Source organism: Gavialis gangeticus, unplaced genomic scaffold (genome assembly GCF_001723915.1).
Source record: "Gavialis gangeticus isolate Ggan-Ray unplaced genomic scaffold, GavGan_comp1, whole genome shotgun sequence".
In the NCBI taxonomy this organism is placed as follows: Eukaryota; Metazoa; Chordata; order Crocodylia; family Gavialidae; genus Gavialis; species Gavialis gangeticus.
In genome coordinates this window covers 70,341,046-70,357,530 of record NW_017729029.1, presented here as the reverse complement: position 1 = coordinate 70,357,530, position 16,485 = coordinate 70,341,046, and the positions used below count along the sequence as shown (strand labels likewise).

Sequence of the window (16,485 nt, the reverse complement as noted above, 5' to 3'; positions counted from 1 at the left end):
TCAAACAGTCACAAACTCCTCCAAGACCATTTCAGGCTGGACAAAAGGAAGAACTTGTTTACTGTCCAAGCCCCCAAGGCCTGGAACAGACTGCTGCCAGAGCTGGTGCAAGCACCTACTCTGGACTCCTTTAAGAGACATTTGGACATTTATCTTGCTGGGATCCTTTGACCCCAGCTGACTTCTTGCCCCTGGGGCTGGGGGCTGGACTCAATGATCTTCCGAGGTCCCTTCCAGCCCTAATGTCTATGAAAAAACCTCTTGAGGTCCCTTCCAACCCTCATTTTCTATGATTTATCCAGTCCCTTTTTCACACTTGGCCATGGATGTCCTCCTGCCACAGAGAACTGCAGTTAACTATGCCTTGTGTAAACAAGGCTGTCCTAGAGAAGTGGGGCTGGAAGGGACCTCCAGAGGCCACCCAGTCTGACCCAAGGCAGAATCATCCCTATCCAAACCATCCCATACATCCCCAATCTAAGCTCTACAAAAAGCTATCCTCAAACCTGACACAACACAGACCTAACACCCAAACCTACCACAGGTAAAACACAGGACCAAGGGCAGCCAAGGTCCTGCTTCTATGAAACAGTGTCAACATACCATTTGTATGGTAAGACTTACAAGGAAGGCAGCCCCCCAGCCAGTCCCTACCAGTCTGACCGTGGGGTAAAAACCCCAAACGCAGCAATCGGTCCGACACCGAGTACAGCTGCAGGACCCCCAAGCCAGAAACCTCTCTGGCTTTGCTCCTTGCAGGAGCACTGGCACAACTTGGCCGAAATCCCCAGTGCCTCTAGGGAGCCTTAAACACGGCCTGACACAGAATCATGGAAAGTAAGGGCTGGAATGGACCTCGGGAGGTCACATTTGGTCCCTGTTCAAAGCAAGACCATCCCCAATTAGACCATCCCAGCCAAAGCTCTGTCTAGCCAGGTCTTAAAACCCTCCAAAGACGGAGCTTCCACTACCTCCCTGGGAGCCTGTCCCAGTGTTTTACCACCCTAATACCTAACCTAAGCTTCCCCTGCTGCAAATAGAGACTGTGGCTTCTTGTCCTGTCAGCAATGAGAACAGCAGAGCTCCAATCTCGATATAACCTCACTTCAACTAACCGCCCTTGCGCACTTAATAAGCTCAGGTCCCCCAGCAGCCACGTGCCCCCACCCCGCACCACATTCACTACCTTCTGCGTCCCCACCCTTTCTGCAGCGGGGGCCACGACTGGGCCCAGGACTGCAAATGCGGCGTCCCCAGTGCACAGCGCAGAGAATCGCTGCCCTTCACACCTGCCGCCAACACCGCAGAGGAGAGGAACCAGCAAAGCGCAGAAATGCCCGTGGCAGAAGCGAGGCCGAGCTGCAGCGGCGCGAGACACCCACTCCACTCCCGTCCCATCCCGTCCCGTCCCCACCGGGCCTCACCTCCCCTTACCCGAGCGGCGGCGCGATCCGAACCTGTCAGCCGGCGTCAGCAGCTGCAGCACAACAACAACCCCTCCCAAAAGCTGCCGCCCAGCTTCGTAGCGCCGCTCCTGAAAGGCCCGCCGCCATTGGCCGCCGCGGGACAGTTGCGTGGCCTCTGATTGGCTCGCCGGCGGGACCTGGTCACCGTCAGGCGTGGGTTGCGGAGGAGCCGGAGCGCCCCGGCCCCGCGCTGATTGGCGGGCGGGATGGAGTGAGGATAGTGAGATCCGCAGGAGTGACCAATGGGCGGGGGGAGCGCGGGGTGACGTCAGAAGAGGCGGTTGGGGGATGGGGCGTCGCTCATTCCTCCGTTTACTCAAGCGGCTGCGCAGTAGTGCTATGTGCGGCGTTGGGGAAGGGGGCTCTGGGCTGAGCACAGGGCTGCCCCCTCCCCCCAAATTTGTGTCTCGGTTAATTAGTACACTACCCCTGGAGTACTTGGGGTGGCCTGAGAGGGACTCAGCAGCAGGTGCCACCGCCATGCCACCAGCACACTTGCCAGTGGGCCATGGGGACCCCCATGTTTGTGGACTGGCCACCAGCGGTGCGCTGACCCAAAAAGGTTGAAAACCCCTGGGTTAATAAATTCCTTGCAGCATCTGCAGTGTTGCCAGGTGTACAATAAAGTATTTATACTACAATTTCAACTGTTGTACATGTAGGATCAATAATAGGAAAAGCGCTTAAAATGTGCAAGGGTTTTTGGTTGTAGCTGTCTAAGGACACAGGCAGGCAAGTGGGTAGATGTGATATCTTTTATTAGACCACCTGAGTACAAACCCCAACTTAGCACTCTTAATTGGTTCCTGAAAAAACACATTAAGGGAAACAAGCGTTACATGGAACCGAAAGTATTTAATGATCCGAGCAAGATGGTGACCACAAGTGTTTTTAATGACCCAAGAAGGTGACCGCGAGCATTATAAAGAAACTCCAGCACTAAGTGAAATCATATCACTTAGTATCAATTTAAAATGAGCGTTACAGCAAAATAGTGCCAAGCAAAACAGCGTTAATCGGGGTGCCTGTAGTTGGAAAAAAGATCTCTGCATACTTTCGGGTGCAGTCACCTTTCTTCAGGCAGTGGGAGTCTCTGCTGGTCTGAGATTCCAAGGAATGAAAGAAGCTAAAAATGTGACAGGATGTCAGTGAGACTGTAACTAGGTAGAAATTAGACATAAAAGGTAAAGCAGGGAAGGGAAGGGAAGGGAGGGGAAAGAAAGTGGAAGGGGGAAAGGCCAAAGGGAGGCATTACAGTGATAGAATACAAGGTAGAAAAGAGACTGTGAAAAAGGAAATACCTGAAGATCAGGAAAACAGGAACGTGAGAAGCTAAAAGTGTGACAGGATGTCAGTGAAAATATAAACAGGTAGAAATGAGAAAAACAAAAGGTAAAGCAGGAAGAAAAGAAAACCATGTAGGTTCCAGGGAACGGTGATATGTCATAACTAATGGTGTGCGATTTGTGGGAGTTTTCCTGATTTACCTTTTTTCTAATTTCTACCTATATATATTTTCACTGACATCCTGTCACACTTCTAGCTTGTCATTCCTGTTTTGCTGATCTCCAACAAAATCACAGGCAGCCTCTTTTCTACCTTGTATTCTATCACTGTAATGTCTCCTCCCTTTTGGCCTTTCCCCCGCCCTGCTTTCTTCCTTTTCCCTTACCTGCCAAGAACTTTTTTCCAACTACTCGGTTGGTATAATAAAAGACATCACATCTTCTCAAAGAACCTTGCCTGCCTGTGTCCTTAGATCAACATGGCTACAACCAAAAACCCAGCAAAATGTACAATGGTTTTTGAGGCAGTTCATTGATGCAACATATGCAAATCCCAAGTTGCTCTCAGTGGGCGCATCTACACATTGCAGTATGGCAGTGTTACTGCGCTGTTTTAGTACTTCCTTTTGGAAGCTGAAGCAGGCAAGCAGTCATAAGGTTTGCCTGTTTTCAATGTCTAGGTGTCCTTTTAGAAGTCCTAATGTAGACAGGGGAGTCCTGGGGTATTAACACATGAATGGGATGACTAGAGGTTGGAGCCTTCTGGTACATCTAACCTTCTAACCTCAACGATGTCATGACCTCCTTTCAGAAGCTGAGCATGTGCAGTGAGTTGTTTGTTTGAGACCCCGTTGTTTGTTTGGTAACCAGGGGAACATGACAGGACTGTTATGCTAATGAGTTATTATGGGTTATTGTGATAGTTTGATTTTTATGGTCCTTACTGTGATTGACAGTGATCAGAGATTGGGTCTCCATTCAACAGGCAGGTAGTGTGATTTAGCTATTATAAAAGACCGTCCGGTGCAGGGTCAGTAGACGCTTTGGGGTCTGTAGTGACTTTCGTGGTCATCATTGGGGACTGAAGGGCTTGCCAAGACCTGCTTTGTCATGTGCTCTCTCCCTTTTTTGCTTGTGCGAGTGTAATTAGTGTACCACTGCTCTAGTGTTTGAGTATCTGTGACTAGCTAGAACCCAGAGTTTAGTGGTGATTTGCTGAGCGAGTGAGAACAAGATGTGTTGGGGCAGTGCTTGCAAAGCAAGAGTGGAGGGTCTGTATCACCTGGGCACTTGCCGGCCATACACCTGCTTCTTAGCATGGCAGCGGTCAGGTAAAGTATCACTCCTGCTTTACTGAGGTGCTCAGTACCCACCTGTGTGTGAGGGAACAGCATAGAAATCCTCTGGGGTGTCAGGCTGTCGGCAGGCTTTCTCTGCCTCTCAGCTCTCTAGGGTGATATAGTCTGCCACCTCGGGTGACAGACTACTGTTGGGTTCTTTAACAGTATATTGTTTCTATAATTTTATAGTACTGTAAATTTTGTGTTTGTGGTTATAGTACTTGTTTTCTTGTCATAATACACTTGTTAACTTTACATTTGTGTGTGAAGTTTTCATTGGTAGTTTGCACTTCTGGGCCCAGCCAGGCAGTAGGTCAATTTCCAGAGGGATTTAACTCCTTGGTTTCCCTCAAATCTGTAAGGGCAGTTGGTAGGGCATAGAGGCTTAACAACCCTTTGTGTAGTTTGAGAACATGGGTGGGTGTCTGAAGTGGTCCAAGGGGTTCTCTGTTTTGTTGTTGTGCTCCTGCCAAACTCTCCTGCTTTTCACTATACACATGGCACAGTAACCACCCATACTGTGCTGTACGGGCAGTGCACACTTAGATTTCCCCACTATGTTGCTGTAGTGGTGTGCTATAAGCAGGTAGTGCAATGCTACAGCACGGTGGCATAGCTAGCCATCACATGTAGACCTGCATGATTGCTACGTTGCTGTAGCATGCTGTATAGCACTTCACTGTCACCATAGACTGTGACATGAAGATGCACCTAGGGAGTCCTAACTTCTGGGTTTGCTGTCAGTACTTTCTTATGTCTGCTTGCTTGGAAATAGAGAAATGCTTCAACTTTCATGACCCAGTTTTCACTCACTGCTGACTTACAGTGAGCAATATAAGGTAAATAAGATGATTTATTTGCATATTTTTTCAGTGGACAAAGGTTTTTCAGCAAATATGATCATTTTAAACTTCCAATACAATAATTTCATATTTAAGATCTGGCAACACTGATCATCTGTGTAAAGTGTGGCAAAGGCCTGAGGATAAAGGGGTCATAGGAGCAGCCGCTAAACTGATGGCTAGAAAATGATATTTAGAGGTTTGTTTTTAGGAATTGGCTTGTAGGTGAAGTAGAAAATTGCATTAGGACAATGGTGCAGGGGAATGGCCAGGGTTAATTGATTTCTCAAAGCCTGTTCGTCACACCATTTCACAGCCTTCAAAGCAGACAGGGTGTCTGAGGCCAAGGAGTATACACATCCTGGGAAATTAAAAGTGTCTGAATTTAATTTCATAATAGAGCTAGACTTGGGGCTGCAAGGTTACAGTGCCTCCAAACCCTTGGGATTTCCAGTTTGGAATGAAATGACTGAATTAAGGTGTGGACATGTGCTGGGTTTATGAAAACAGGATTTTGGCTGACAAACAGAGCGTGGACAGCATGACGGTCACAAGGAAACCAATCAATGGGACCTGGAAATGAGTCATCAGAGAAGGAATACAAAAGGTGGAGTTTTCAGAACAAGTTGGCATCAGCCCCCCCCGATATCCAAGGTTGCTGATGGACACTCAAGCAAAGAACCTTTACATACCAGCCAAGTGCGCTGCTTGCCTTGTGCATATTCTGGGTACTGGGGATTTTGGGTAATGCATTTTGTAATCATCTTGCTTTGCCTACATTACTCTTATTTCCTATCACTATGTATCAATAAAATTTGCCCACTATCACCGGAGGAGCTGTGGTCAGTCTGAAAGATGTGCTCACTTGGAACAAGGCATCAAGACTGGGTTGCAAGGTATCACCCGAAACAAGGCATCAGGACAGTGCCTACATAGACCACCATGAATGGCACATGCCCCCGGCAGCTGGGGGAACACTGCAGCAGTGGAAGCACAGCGGTGGTAAGTGGGGGAGCTCCCACAAACACCACAGGTGCTGTCAGCAGAAGGGGGAGAGGGGAGCGCCAACCAAGGGCTGGTGACCACCTGCAGCCACTGCCGGCAGTGTTGTCGGTAGCCAGCGGGAATCGCAGACCACCCACAGATGCCATCAGCAGTGTCGGCAGCAGGGGGGCAAGCAGCAATTTCTGCTAAATACCTTCTTACAAAGAAATGGAAAAGGACTCCTGGTTCCTTTTTCAAACCTAATCTTTACACAAGCAAAGCTTAGAAATAATGAATTAGACATGCTGAAGAGTTAGCATTTCATCAGAAATGTATATTTACTAATAAAAATGTAAAATAATATCATGTATCCAGTATGTAGCCCTGAATAAAGACCTGAGATTAGGCTGGGATTATGGAGCAAAAAATCACACCTGTCCTCCACTGGAGGACTCTCCCTAAGAAAATGGGGCACAGCCTTGCTTGACCTGAAGCTTGATTTTTGAGCGCCAGTTGACACCCACCCTGTAAGGCCTGTGTTGCTGTTCTACCAGGCACTGGATGGCAGTAAGAACAACTGTGTACAAATATAGGGGTTTTACACCAACTTGTCAAGTTTACCTTGTGCCCCCACCCACAAACTTGGGAATGTAAATTTGAACTGGGTGTTCTAACATGAAAAACCTGCCCACTGACAAGCAAATGTTAAATTTAAACATTTTTTACAAGGAAAAAAGGGAACAAGGGTACACCCTAAACAAAACGTCTATTAACTTTTAACTGTACCTACAAATTCATCACATTCATAGTCAGTGGCGAACCAACCCGGGAGCTAGCATCTAGCTCAGTCACTTGGGAAAAAGTCTCAACCAGGGCGCTGCCATCCAGGATTTCTACCACTTTCACCAGTTTAGTAGGAAGCAATGGGTAGGAAGGCCCACTCTAGAGGCCCTGTTGTTGCCTGCTGCCAAGGTTGGCCACCCTTCTCAGAGGTTTCTACCACCTATGACAGTCAAAGTAGCAAGGTCTGAATAGGGAGGCCTGCACAGGATTTACTGTCACTCTGATGCTATAGAACAGTGCTAGAGTATGATGCTAGGGAGAACTGCTGTGGATGCCACCTCCAGGGGTCCCAATCACTCTCTCTCTCTGTCACAGGATGGGTGCCACCCCGCTCTTTCCTCCCATTCTGGAGCTCATCTTGCACAACATTCCCCCATTTTACATTTTTATTCGTAAATATACATTTCTGATGAAAGTCTAACTCTTTAGCATGTTTAATTCGTTACTAATAACCTTTAATTGTGTAAACATTAGCTTCGAAAAAAGAACAAGCTACCGGGAATAAGGCACTGGGAATAAGGAACCAACTTCAGCTTCATTTCTGTGCCACTGATTCTCGTTGTGAAAAAAAGAACTGGCATTCTGGATTTGGAGCACCTACTTAAATGCTCCTATTCTGAAGCTTTAGTTTGAAAGACACCATCCCAAATCAATAAATAGTGCATAAAATCAGGAGTGGAATGCAAGCTTCCTTGCCCAATCCCACTAATTTCAGCCTTGTTACTGATACCGGGGTAGTAAATTAACAACCTAAGTCAGGGATCCCCAGTCTGTATCTTTATAGCATCTAGTACAAGGAGGCATCTGTCCTAAAAAGGAAAGAATTGTCTCTAGCAGTGAGAGCAGGACTATTTCCCACAGATCATTCAACTGCTGATATCTCAACTAGTAGTGAAAAAAGCATGCTCATTATTTCCAACTTTAGTAAACTGAGATCTGGGAAGTTAAAGTCCAAGTACTCAATAGCAAATAAAATTGTGGGCCCCAAAACTGGACATCCAGTGATAACTTTAAATAACTGGGCTGGAGGTACTCAAGGAGTGACTTACAAAGGATCAGTGATCCCAGAAGTCCCCTCTTTAAACCTGAATTCATTCACAGCTGACTCTTACTTGGGTTAACACTTTATTACTAATATTTTTCCAAATAAAATATCCTTTACCACTTGATTATTTCAAAGATTTTTTCTGTGATGCATATATTCAGAAATACAAGTTTGAAGCAACCCGTTGGCATTATGAAACAAATATACAAACTTTTATTTAAATAAAATAGCTCAAAGATGACAATAGTTTAGGCCTTATTTAAAAGAAGGCCATCCAAAAATGAACAAAAATGGTAGTTGCTTTACAAATATGGCCACATACAGTATATTTTCATATTCATTAATAGCAGCTGAAGTTATACACTTAGATAGTTCTTAATACCATGCAAGTTCAGTTGAGGTCCATACATTCATTATAAATCTTCACTTATGTTCATGCCAAAACACCTTTGATAAAAAAGATAAGAAAGGAGAAGATTTAAACATGGCCAAGAATAAAGAGAGAAAAAAATATTTTAAATAAGTACCAGCAACTCATTGTTTATTAAAAAGATTCTGGCACTCCACCTGTTTAAGCATATATGCCTTCTTTGTTCTCTGTAAGTGGCATTTAGTAGTGTTAAGCATTGTTAAATATCAAAAAATACAACTCTGTTTTACAACATAGTACTGGCATAATTCAAAGTACTTGTGCCAATTATAAATAGTATAATCAAGTTCTGAAGAGTTTTTTAATGAAAAGCAACACACACACACATATACATATGCACACATATTCATGTAACAAAATTTATAAAAGCAAACAGGTTTGCCCCACCCCAAGCTGTACTACTCAGGTGGGATTCAATACCCATTCTGAAGACTTGGAGTTCATGGATATATATATGTATATATTAAGTCTCTGGAAAAAATAAGACAAAAATTTACTTTCACCAGAATACACATCACTTTATCATTCTTCACTGACAAACAATCCATTTCTCAGTCATGACTGACATGAGTTGGTCCTTATGAAAGTGACTTTGTTTGACGACCTTGCAAATAAAAACTGGTCCACAAGCCTTTATAAAAATTCAGTCAGCTGCTGCTCAATGCAGAATAATCCTACACGTTGCTTCTATCTAGAGTAATCTTCATTATCTGTTGTCCGTAATTGTAGACAGTCACATCTTCCACTGTGACTCAATGTGCAGCTACAAGTAGAGAAGTGCTTAGATACTCAATCACTTCAAACACACTTGTTGAAGCTTGCTTCTAGTGCATAATTTAAGTTCAAAATCTCTTCCCCTCTCATAATGGTTTGTCAATAACTGTAACACCTAGAGTGAGAGAATCATAAAGGCAGCATATTAGAGGGACTTAATTTAAAGCTTCTGGAACTCAAACGCTATACTGTGCATCAATCAGCGTCACAGGACATTAACATTATGCCGTTATTACATTAACATTACATAATGCATAATTTTGAAAGTTATTAGGCTTTGAGAAATACCACTCAGTTGTATCATCACTAACGTGATACCTATATAAAGGACCTGTTTGGGAAGTTGTTTGTGCCTGACTAGATCCTTTTAAAAAGGGCTCAGTTGCATGCTTAAGACATCTAAAAAACCAGGCTCCTTTAACACAGAGTCTAAGGATCCAAACATTGAGACATCCAAAATTAGTGGTCTTTTCTGAGCATGCTGACCAGACTGTAACATTCTTGGCCTTTCTACCTCTCTCAGATCCTAAAACAAATGTTCAGTGAATAGTGAGAAAAAATCTGCTATAAAAAACAGAATGGTATGAAAAATCTGATTAATGCAATACTGGGTTTCTAAATGAAATTGGAATATATAGATACATCTAAAATGTCCGAAGTAAAACATTATCTTGATTTGATGTGTGTCCATGTAGTGCATATGTGTGGGCATGGTGTGGCTAGATTGATAGATACATAGCAGTCAAAGTAATGAGTTGTACTCTGGAAATGTTGCTCTTTGGGTGCTTTTTCAGACTACTTCACCCTGATGTTCTACTTTTAAATTTGATATAAAAAGTTTACCTGCATAGCTCCTTCCTGTACTCATACAGGATGACACAACTGTCCATTTATCTGTTGTTGGGTTATAATATTCCACTGTTGATAAGTTACAGGAACCATCATCTCCTCCAACTACATACAACAGACCGTTTACAGCACAAACCCCTAAGAAAGATGAAAGACTTTACAGCAAAATATATTTATAATGCACAACAATTTGCTTACATAGTGAAAGCATGCCTTCCATTTTGAGATTTCAGCAAAGGAGCAGAAATGTCAAGAGGTAAACACAAGGGTGCAAACACATTATTAGCATTCTAAAGTAGAATAAACTCTAGTATCTACTTCTATAAAATCTAGTACTTACCTGCATTCCTTCTGCACATGTTCATGTCTGCAACCTGCTTCCATGTACCAGCAACAGGATCATACACTTCTACACTTTTTCTAACCAAAGGACCGTCATGACCACCTACTGCATACAATAAATTGTTTAACACACCAACACCTGCAAACATATAAAAAACACTCATTTTTTAGATTTATATCCCACCTTATTTATCTTAATAGAAAAATCAAGTCTTTAGCCTATTTTTCAATAAAATTTATTTTCCTCAAATTAAATATCCTTTTCATAGGATCATAGAGATGTTGGGCTGGAAGGGACCTCCATAGGCCATCTAGTCCAACGCCCTGCGTGAGGCCGGATCATCTCTATCCAAACAACTCCATAACAGCCTTGGCTAGTTTATAATCTGATGCTTATTTCCAAGATATCTATACTTAGTTAGAAATGGTTAATGAAACACTAAGTGATGTTGTATTAAGAATCCAGATGTTTTCACTCTTGCAATTTTGGCTTTAAAAAAAAATCAGAATTAGCTAGAATCGCAAGAGGCATATGCTGGACACACTGTAGAGGGAATGTTTGGATTTTAATTTTAAAATTACCAACTTTGTAAATTCCTACTAAAAACAAATTATTTCAAATTGAATTTAAATTAAAAGCAAGTTCAAGGATGGTAAATGAGGACAATACATACAACTGAAATAACTTTGGAAAAATCTAGCAGTATGTACTAGAAGTGCTTGCTATATCTGGTCAGTCAAAAAAGATATTGCTGCAAATATCAAGTGCAGTAACACTGTTCCCCATGGAAACTGAAAGGGCATTGCTAGAAACATGATTAAGTTTAAACAGTAACACATCCAAAGAAACTAGAAATACGGACAGGAAAACAACAAAATGCTGGGGTAGGGAGGGGAAGGAGTGGGCCCTTGTAAATACCCTAGAAAAACAAAATAAGTGTAATGAATTAAAAAACATCTGGAATACTAGAAGAACAGGTGACAGTTGTCACCAGCCTTGGTCATTTTCAAGCGGCCTAAGACAAGCTGCATAAGTGTGACTAAGCAGAAAGTCCCAAAAGCCTGTTTCTTAGTGACCATAGCACAAACCTTTGCAGATATGACTTAGCTTACTTAGCTTGGTCAGCAAAGTAAAGGAAGCCATCACAGCATGTCTAACTGAACTATGAGATGCAATTAAAGCACAAGGTCTGAAGGGAGACATTATAAGGGAAGACCATAGATTAAATAATTCAAATATACTACATGATATTTTTATCTTAAAATACAAGTAGTATTGATTAAATGTAGCCAAATGTATTAGATTCCATTTTGTTATAATAGATATACTTTTGTGTTAAGATGCTTAGATAATTTGTAAAAGCAAAAAACAGCTTTGTCAGAGTGAACTAAGGTAAAGAGGAAACAGGACACTGTTGAACAGCACACAATGGGGGAGGAAAGGAGATAAGAAACCCTTCCTTTTACTTTCCCAAGGATATAAATCCCAACTAACTGACACCTTCCAAGTCTACAAGAGATATGGTTCAGTTCCAAAAGTTTCAGTGAAACACATACATTTAAATTAAACCAATGCGAGGTCGTGTATTAGAATATTACAACCAGCCATTTATAAGTACAGGGTATAGGCTAGAGAGAAATTTGGAGAACTTGGCAAATTCAGAAAAAAACTCTATGACCCTCCTGCCATCCTTAATTCTCCCCAGCCAGTACAGATGAGAATCAGGGGTAGCCAGACCGACTTTGGGATAAATGTTTGTTTTTGTGTTTTGAAGTGCAAGCAAATAAAAGCTGGGGATGTAGACCTGTATCAGTAGCCAAACCACAAGGTTACCTATAATCTAAGTAACTCCAATGAACAGCAAACAAGATTTGAGTACACAGTGTAAGCAGGAGACAGAAAATGCTGAAGTCATTATGGAGCTGAAGTATCATTTCAGGAACATAAATCAGGTGTCACCAACATTTTTAATTTTATTAAAAAAATGCATACTTATAATACTGCATTCAATTCTGGACCCTACAAAAGTCCCTAGTAAGAAAAAATGGACGGTGTTCAAAGCATAGCAGCAGAAAATGATTTACGAGGGGAAATGGACAGAAATACATACAGCTCAGCTAACTGATAATGGCATGGCAGCACATGATAGCTTAGCTTTAAAGCTACAAACGCAAGGTAAGGAAAGGAATTATTCAAGGTGGAATGAAAGGTATGTAAATAGAAGAATGTAAGAATGAATATGGAGAAGCTTCTTAAGTTTTGTACTTTAAGGAGACCATATTAAGAGTGCAGGAATAAATATCTCCATTCTGATGTAACACAAGACCAGGAAGTGTAACAGGAAACTGGCCTAACTAGAAAGCAATTTCTTCAATGAGTTGCAACTTGAGAAGGAATCCTACAAAGATTGGAAATTAGGTCACGGTACTATAGAAGTGTATAAGTATTATTGTATGGGCATGCAGGGAGAAAAATTAGGATGGCCAAGGCATGCTCTGAGGTGCACCTTACAAAGGACTTAAAAGATAATAAAAATGATTCTACACGTTAAAAGAGAAAGATCAAAGAAATCACAAGTCCTTTACAGAATGCAGAAGGCAATCTAGTTATAGATGATGCAGAGAAGGCTGAGATATTTAATGTCTCTTCCTCCCCACAAATAAAGCCTATACATGAATAGTCAGCTACCAGATGACAAGTGCAGTTGGCAGCAAATATAGGGAAGGACACAAATGCCCTTTAAGAACAGGTTAGGGATTACTTAGGCAAGCTAGATGCTTAAGTTGACAGGGCCAGACAGGACACACCATAGGGAAACCAGGGTGCCGGGGTGACATGCATCATTAGCACTGTTAGGTCTGCAAAACATGATTCACAAGATAAACTCAGAGATTTGAAATATCAATTCATACTATTAAAAGCATTCTGACCTACTGTGGTCTTTCAGGGTTCTCTGCAACAGAACTGTTCAGTGTAATGATATACACTGACTTCAGCAAAGCCTCTGATACCACAACTTTCTCCTTAACAAGCAAAGAAATACAGAGTAGATGAAAGTACTGAGGTTGATATGTAACTGGTTGGATCATGCTCACCATGTAGTCATCAATAACTCAATGCCTAGTTGGAAGGAAGTATCAAGTGGGGTTTCCTCAGGGGTCTGTCCTGGGTCTGGGTATTGTTTAATTTTTTTGTTAATGATTTGGATGATGGATTGAGTGCATGCTTAGCAAATCTGCAGTCTAGGTTCAACCTCTTGACTAATGTTAAAAAGGATGGGACTGAGTGGCCACTTAGCAACTTTGAGGAAGACACCAAGTTGGGTGGAGCTGCAAATACTTCAGAGGGCAGGGTGGATAAAACAAAACAAAACAATTTTTTTTTAATTAAAAAAAAGATTTTTTTTTATTTAATCTTTTGGTTTTTGGTTAAGATTTTTTTTAAAGAAAACCTATATAAAGATAGTTTTAATTTAAGATGTATTAACGCTCAAAGATACCCTGGAACAGGGAATATAACTTCTAATTTTATACTATTTGAGACTATTGTATTAACAGACTAGTTGCTTGTAAATCTGAAGAAGTGATTCAGAGAGCAACAAAAAATATTAGAGACCTGAGAACATGACTTACAAGGACAAGTTGAAAGAACTAGGGCTATTTAGTCTGGCAAAGAAAAGATTGAGGGGGGATTCGATAACAGTCTTAAAATACCTGAAAGGTGATTATAGAGAGGATGAATATACTTTTCTCTGTAGCTGTAGGGGACAGGACTTAGAACAACAGCCTCAAGCTGCAGCAGAGGAAATTTAGGTCGGAGATTAGAAACAGCTTTTTGACTATGAGTAGTGAAGCATTGGAACAGGCTACCTAGAGAAACTGTGGAATCTCCATCTCTGGAAATTTGCACAGGCAGGTAAAACAGATACTTGACCATGAGGTTTAGTCAGGGATGATCTTGCCTTAAGCAGGGGGTTGAACTAGATGACCTCATGAGGTCTCTTCCAGCCTGACCTTCCTATGATCCTATGACCAGTAAGATCAGAACAAGTCTGCCAAAGAAATTCATAGAAATGCATTCACTTTTCATGTATAAGGTTAGACCAAAGACTATTAGGAGAATGCTAATCCTTATCTTGCAAAGGAGTAGCATAGCCCCCTTTTTATCTATAATTTGTATAGTTCTATAAAGTTGCTTAAATTTGTAAATGGCTTTAGTTGATACTATATTTGTATTGGTTGTTTTATTCCACTATATTAATATTCAGAAGCCTTAAAGAGTTTGTGGGTAAATACAAATGGTTCAGAATGAGAAAAAAGAGCCCCTTATACATTTGATATTTCCAGACTGAATCTTATTGTATTAGTTTTGCATTTATAATCTACAGGATACTCATGTGTATAGTACAATAAGACCAAATATTCTGAAGCAGTCATTAAGGAATACATTTTGAATTTTTAATGCAATTACATGGGTTTGTTTTATTATGACCATCAATTTTTGTTCACTTACCTGCTCCACTCCGTCTAGTGCTCATTTCTGCAACATAGGTCCACTCATTTGTACTAGCATTATAGCATTCTACTGAACTAAGGCACTGACGTGATGCCCCATCGTAGCCACCAACAGCATACAGCTTACCTAGAAAGACAATAACCAAAAAAACTCCTATAGGATATACACAGATTTATCTGAATATATTCTAACACAGTCTGGTGGGTAGGCTGTGATGTGCTATATGCATAGCTATGTGTGGAAACAGGTAAAACACCAATTCGCTCAATTATCTACTAACCATTACTGCTTTTCAAAGTTTGAAATTGAGTAGGCATGGTTTCCATTTTTAAACAAAGATAGACAACATACTACCCTCCATAGTCTCTCCTATTTTAATCTGGTAAAACATTGCATCATTCTACCAATAAATGAATAAAAACATTTCAAGTTGCTTTACTGAAACACAAAGATACCATCCCACTCTGACTTCATCAAAAACTCAACAAAGATAAACCAATTCAAGCATGTATATCCTAGAAAGATAGCTGATGTATTTCTTGAAAGATTCTAATCTTTATTGTGATTCTGTCACTTACATGGTTTGATGTATTTTCTGACATAAAATACAACCCCCTATTTTTAGAAGGCTCAGTCATGGATTCATCCCAAAACTGAGTTGCCTTTTGAGTTTGTGCTGTGACAGACCTGGATATTCTCCCTAATTAGATTTACCCCTATGGTGTCTAGCCTCTTTTTGTAGCTCCAGTAAAGATGGTTTTATCACTTTCATATCTGTATATGTAACAGGATTTGATATAAACATATTTTTGTAATTTTGTGATACGACTAGAAGATAATGAAGTGCAGTATTTAGCATACATCCAAGGCACTGTCTTTCTGTAATGGGGAGAAATCAACTCCTCCACAGAAAAGGCACCTGAAAGAAATGGCCCTTCAGCCAGGGGACATTCAGATACCCCAGGGTGACCAGAAAGTTCTGGAGGATTTTGGTTACTCATGAGCCACTAGAATAATGCTGATAATGGACAGCTGGCCTTGGCGGCTTTTTAGTGACTAGCTAGGTCCTTCAGATCTTTTCCAAGCTGGAGAAGGGTCCAAGACCCAAGCTGCCAGGGCTGGTAGGATCAGCAGAAAGGCTGCTCTCTAAAAACACTGGCAGATCTCTCAGGAGGGGCAGGAGGTAGCCAGATGGGCTGGGGCTGGCAGAGATTCCCTTACAGCAGCTGCAGATTAGTGGACCTGTGGCTTGCTGCAAGTAAGAAGTTCTCAGGGCAACAGTGGTCTGTTCATTGGGGCAAGTGGCAGCACAGTGGAAAGAAACTTAGAGCTCTGAGGGTCCTCCACAGACGGGTTTGTCATAAGCCACAAGAAGTTAAAAAAAAAAAAAATCTTACATTGGAGGTTGGGTAAGTATCCTAAGGTCTCTGGGCCTGGAGGCTGCGCACTGGGGCTGGGGACCACATGGCAGGGCCCAATCAAGCACACACTGGCACATGCCAGGCCCAGCTCTGTGCACTGGTTGTGGGACCATGTGCCAAGTCTGAAACTATGTGCTATGTAGATCTGGTGCAGTGGGGAGGGGGAGTCCACACGGGCCTGGAAGTCTGAAGGACTGGCGAGGGAGTAGAAAGGGGCACAATCAAGTTGTGGCAGTATTAACTGGTGGCTCCCAGAGCTGTGGCAATTAAAGCTGCTTCTCTACCCCCCCGGCCCCAAAATTCCTGAACCTGTAGGGAACCCTTCTTCTTGCATATAATTAGCAACC

General features: G+C 42.0%; 2 protein-coding genes across 4 annotated transcripts in view; both read right to left on the bottom strand.

Annotated features, from left to right (window-relative positions):
• The window catches only part of MSMO1 (methylsterol monooxygenase 1), an 18,087-nt gene extending 16,514 nt beyond the window's left edge, over window positions 1-1,573 (bottom strand). The window contains exon 1 of one of the 2 annotated variants that reach the window (XM_019521747.1): window positions 1,425-1,573. The gene's annotated coding sequence lies outside the window, so the exon portion shown is untranslated. The remainder of the gene's footprint in view (window positions 1-1,424) is intronic. The other variant, XM_019521748.1, reaches the window with a different exon arrangement.
• A 6,417-nt stretch (window positions 1,574-7,990) lies between these two features.
• Window positions 7,991-16,485, bottom strand: part of KLHL2 (kelch like family member 2) — a 123,502-nt gene continuing 115,007 nt past the window's right edge. For both annotated transcript variants that reach the window (XM_019521745.1, XM_019521746.1), the window contains 4 exons: window positions 14,715-14,843; window positions 10,200-10,340; window positions 9,854-9,997; window positions 7,991-9,125 (listed from right to left, as the gene is read on the bottom strand). In XM_019521745.1, coding sequence (XP_019377290.1) covers window positions 9,097-9,125; window positions 9,854-9,997; window positions 10,200-10,340; window positions 14,715-14,843 — 443 coding nt within the window. In that variant the 3' untranslated portion in view covers window positions 7,991-9,096. The remainder of the gene's footprint in view (window positions 9,126-9,853; window positions 9,998-10,199; window positions 10,341-14,714; window positions 14,844-16,485) is intronic.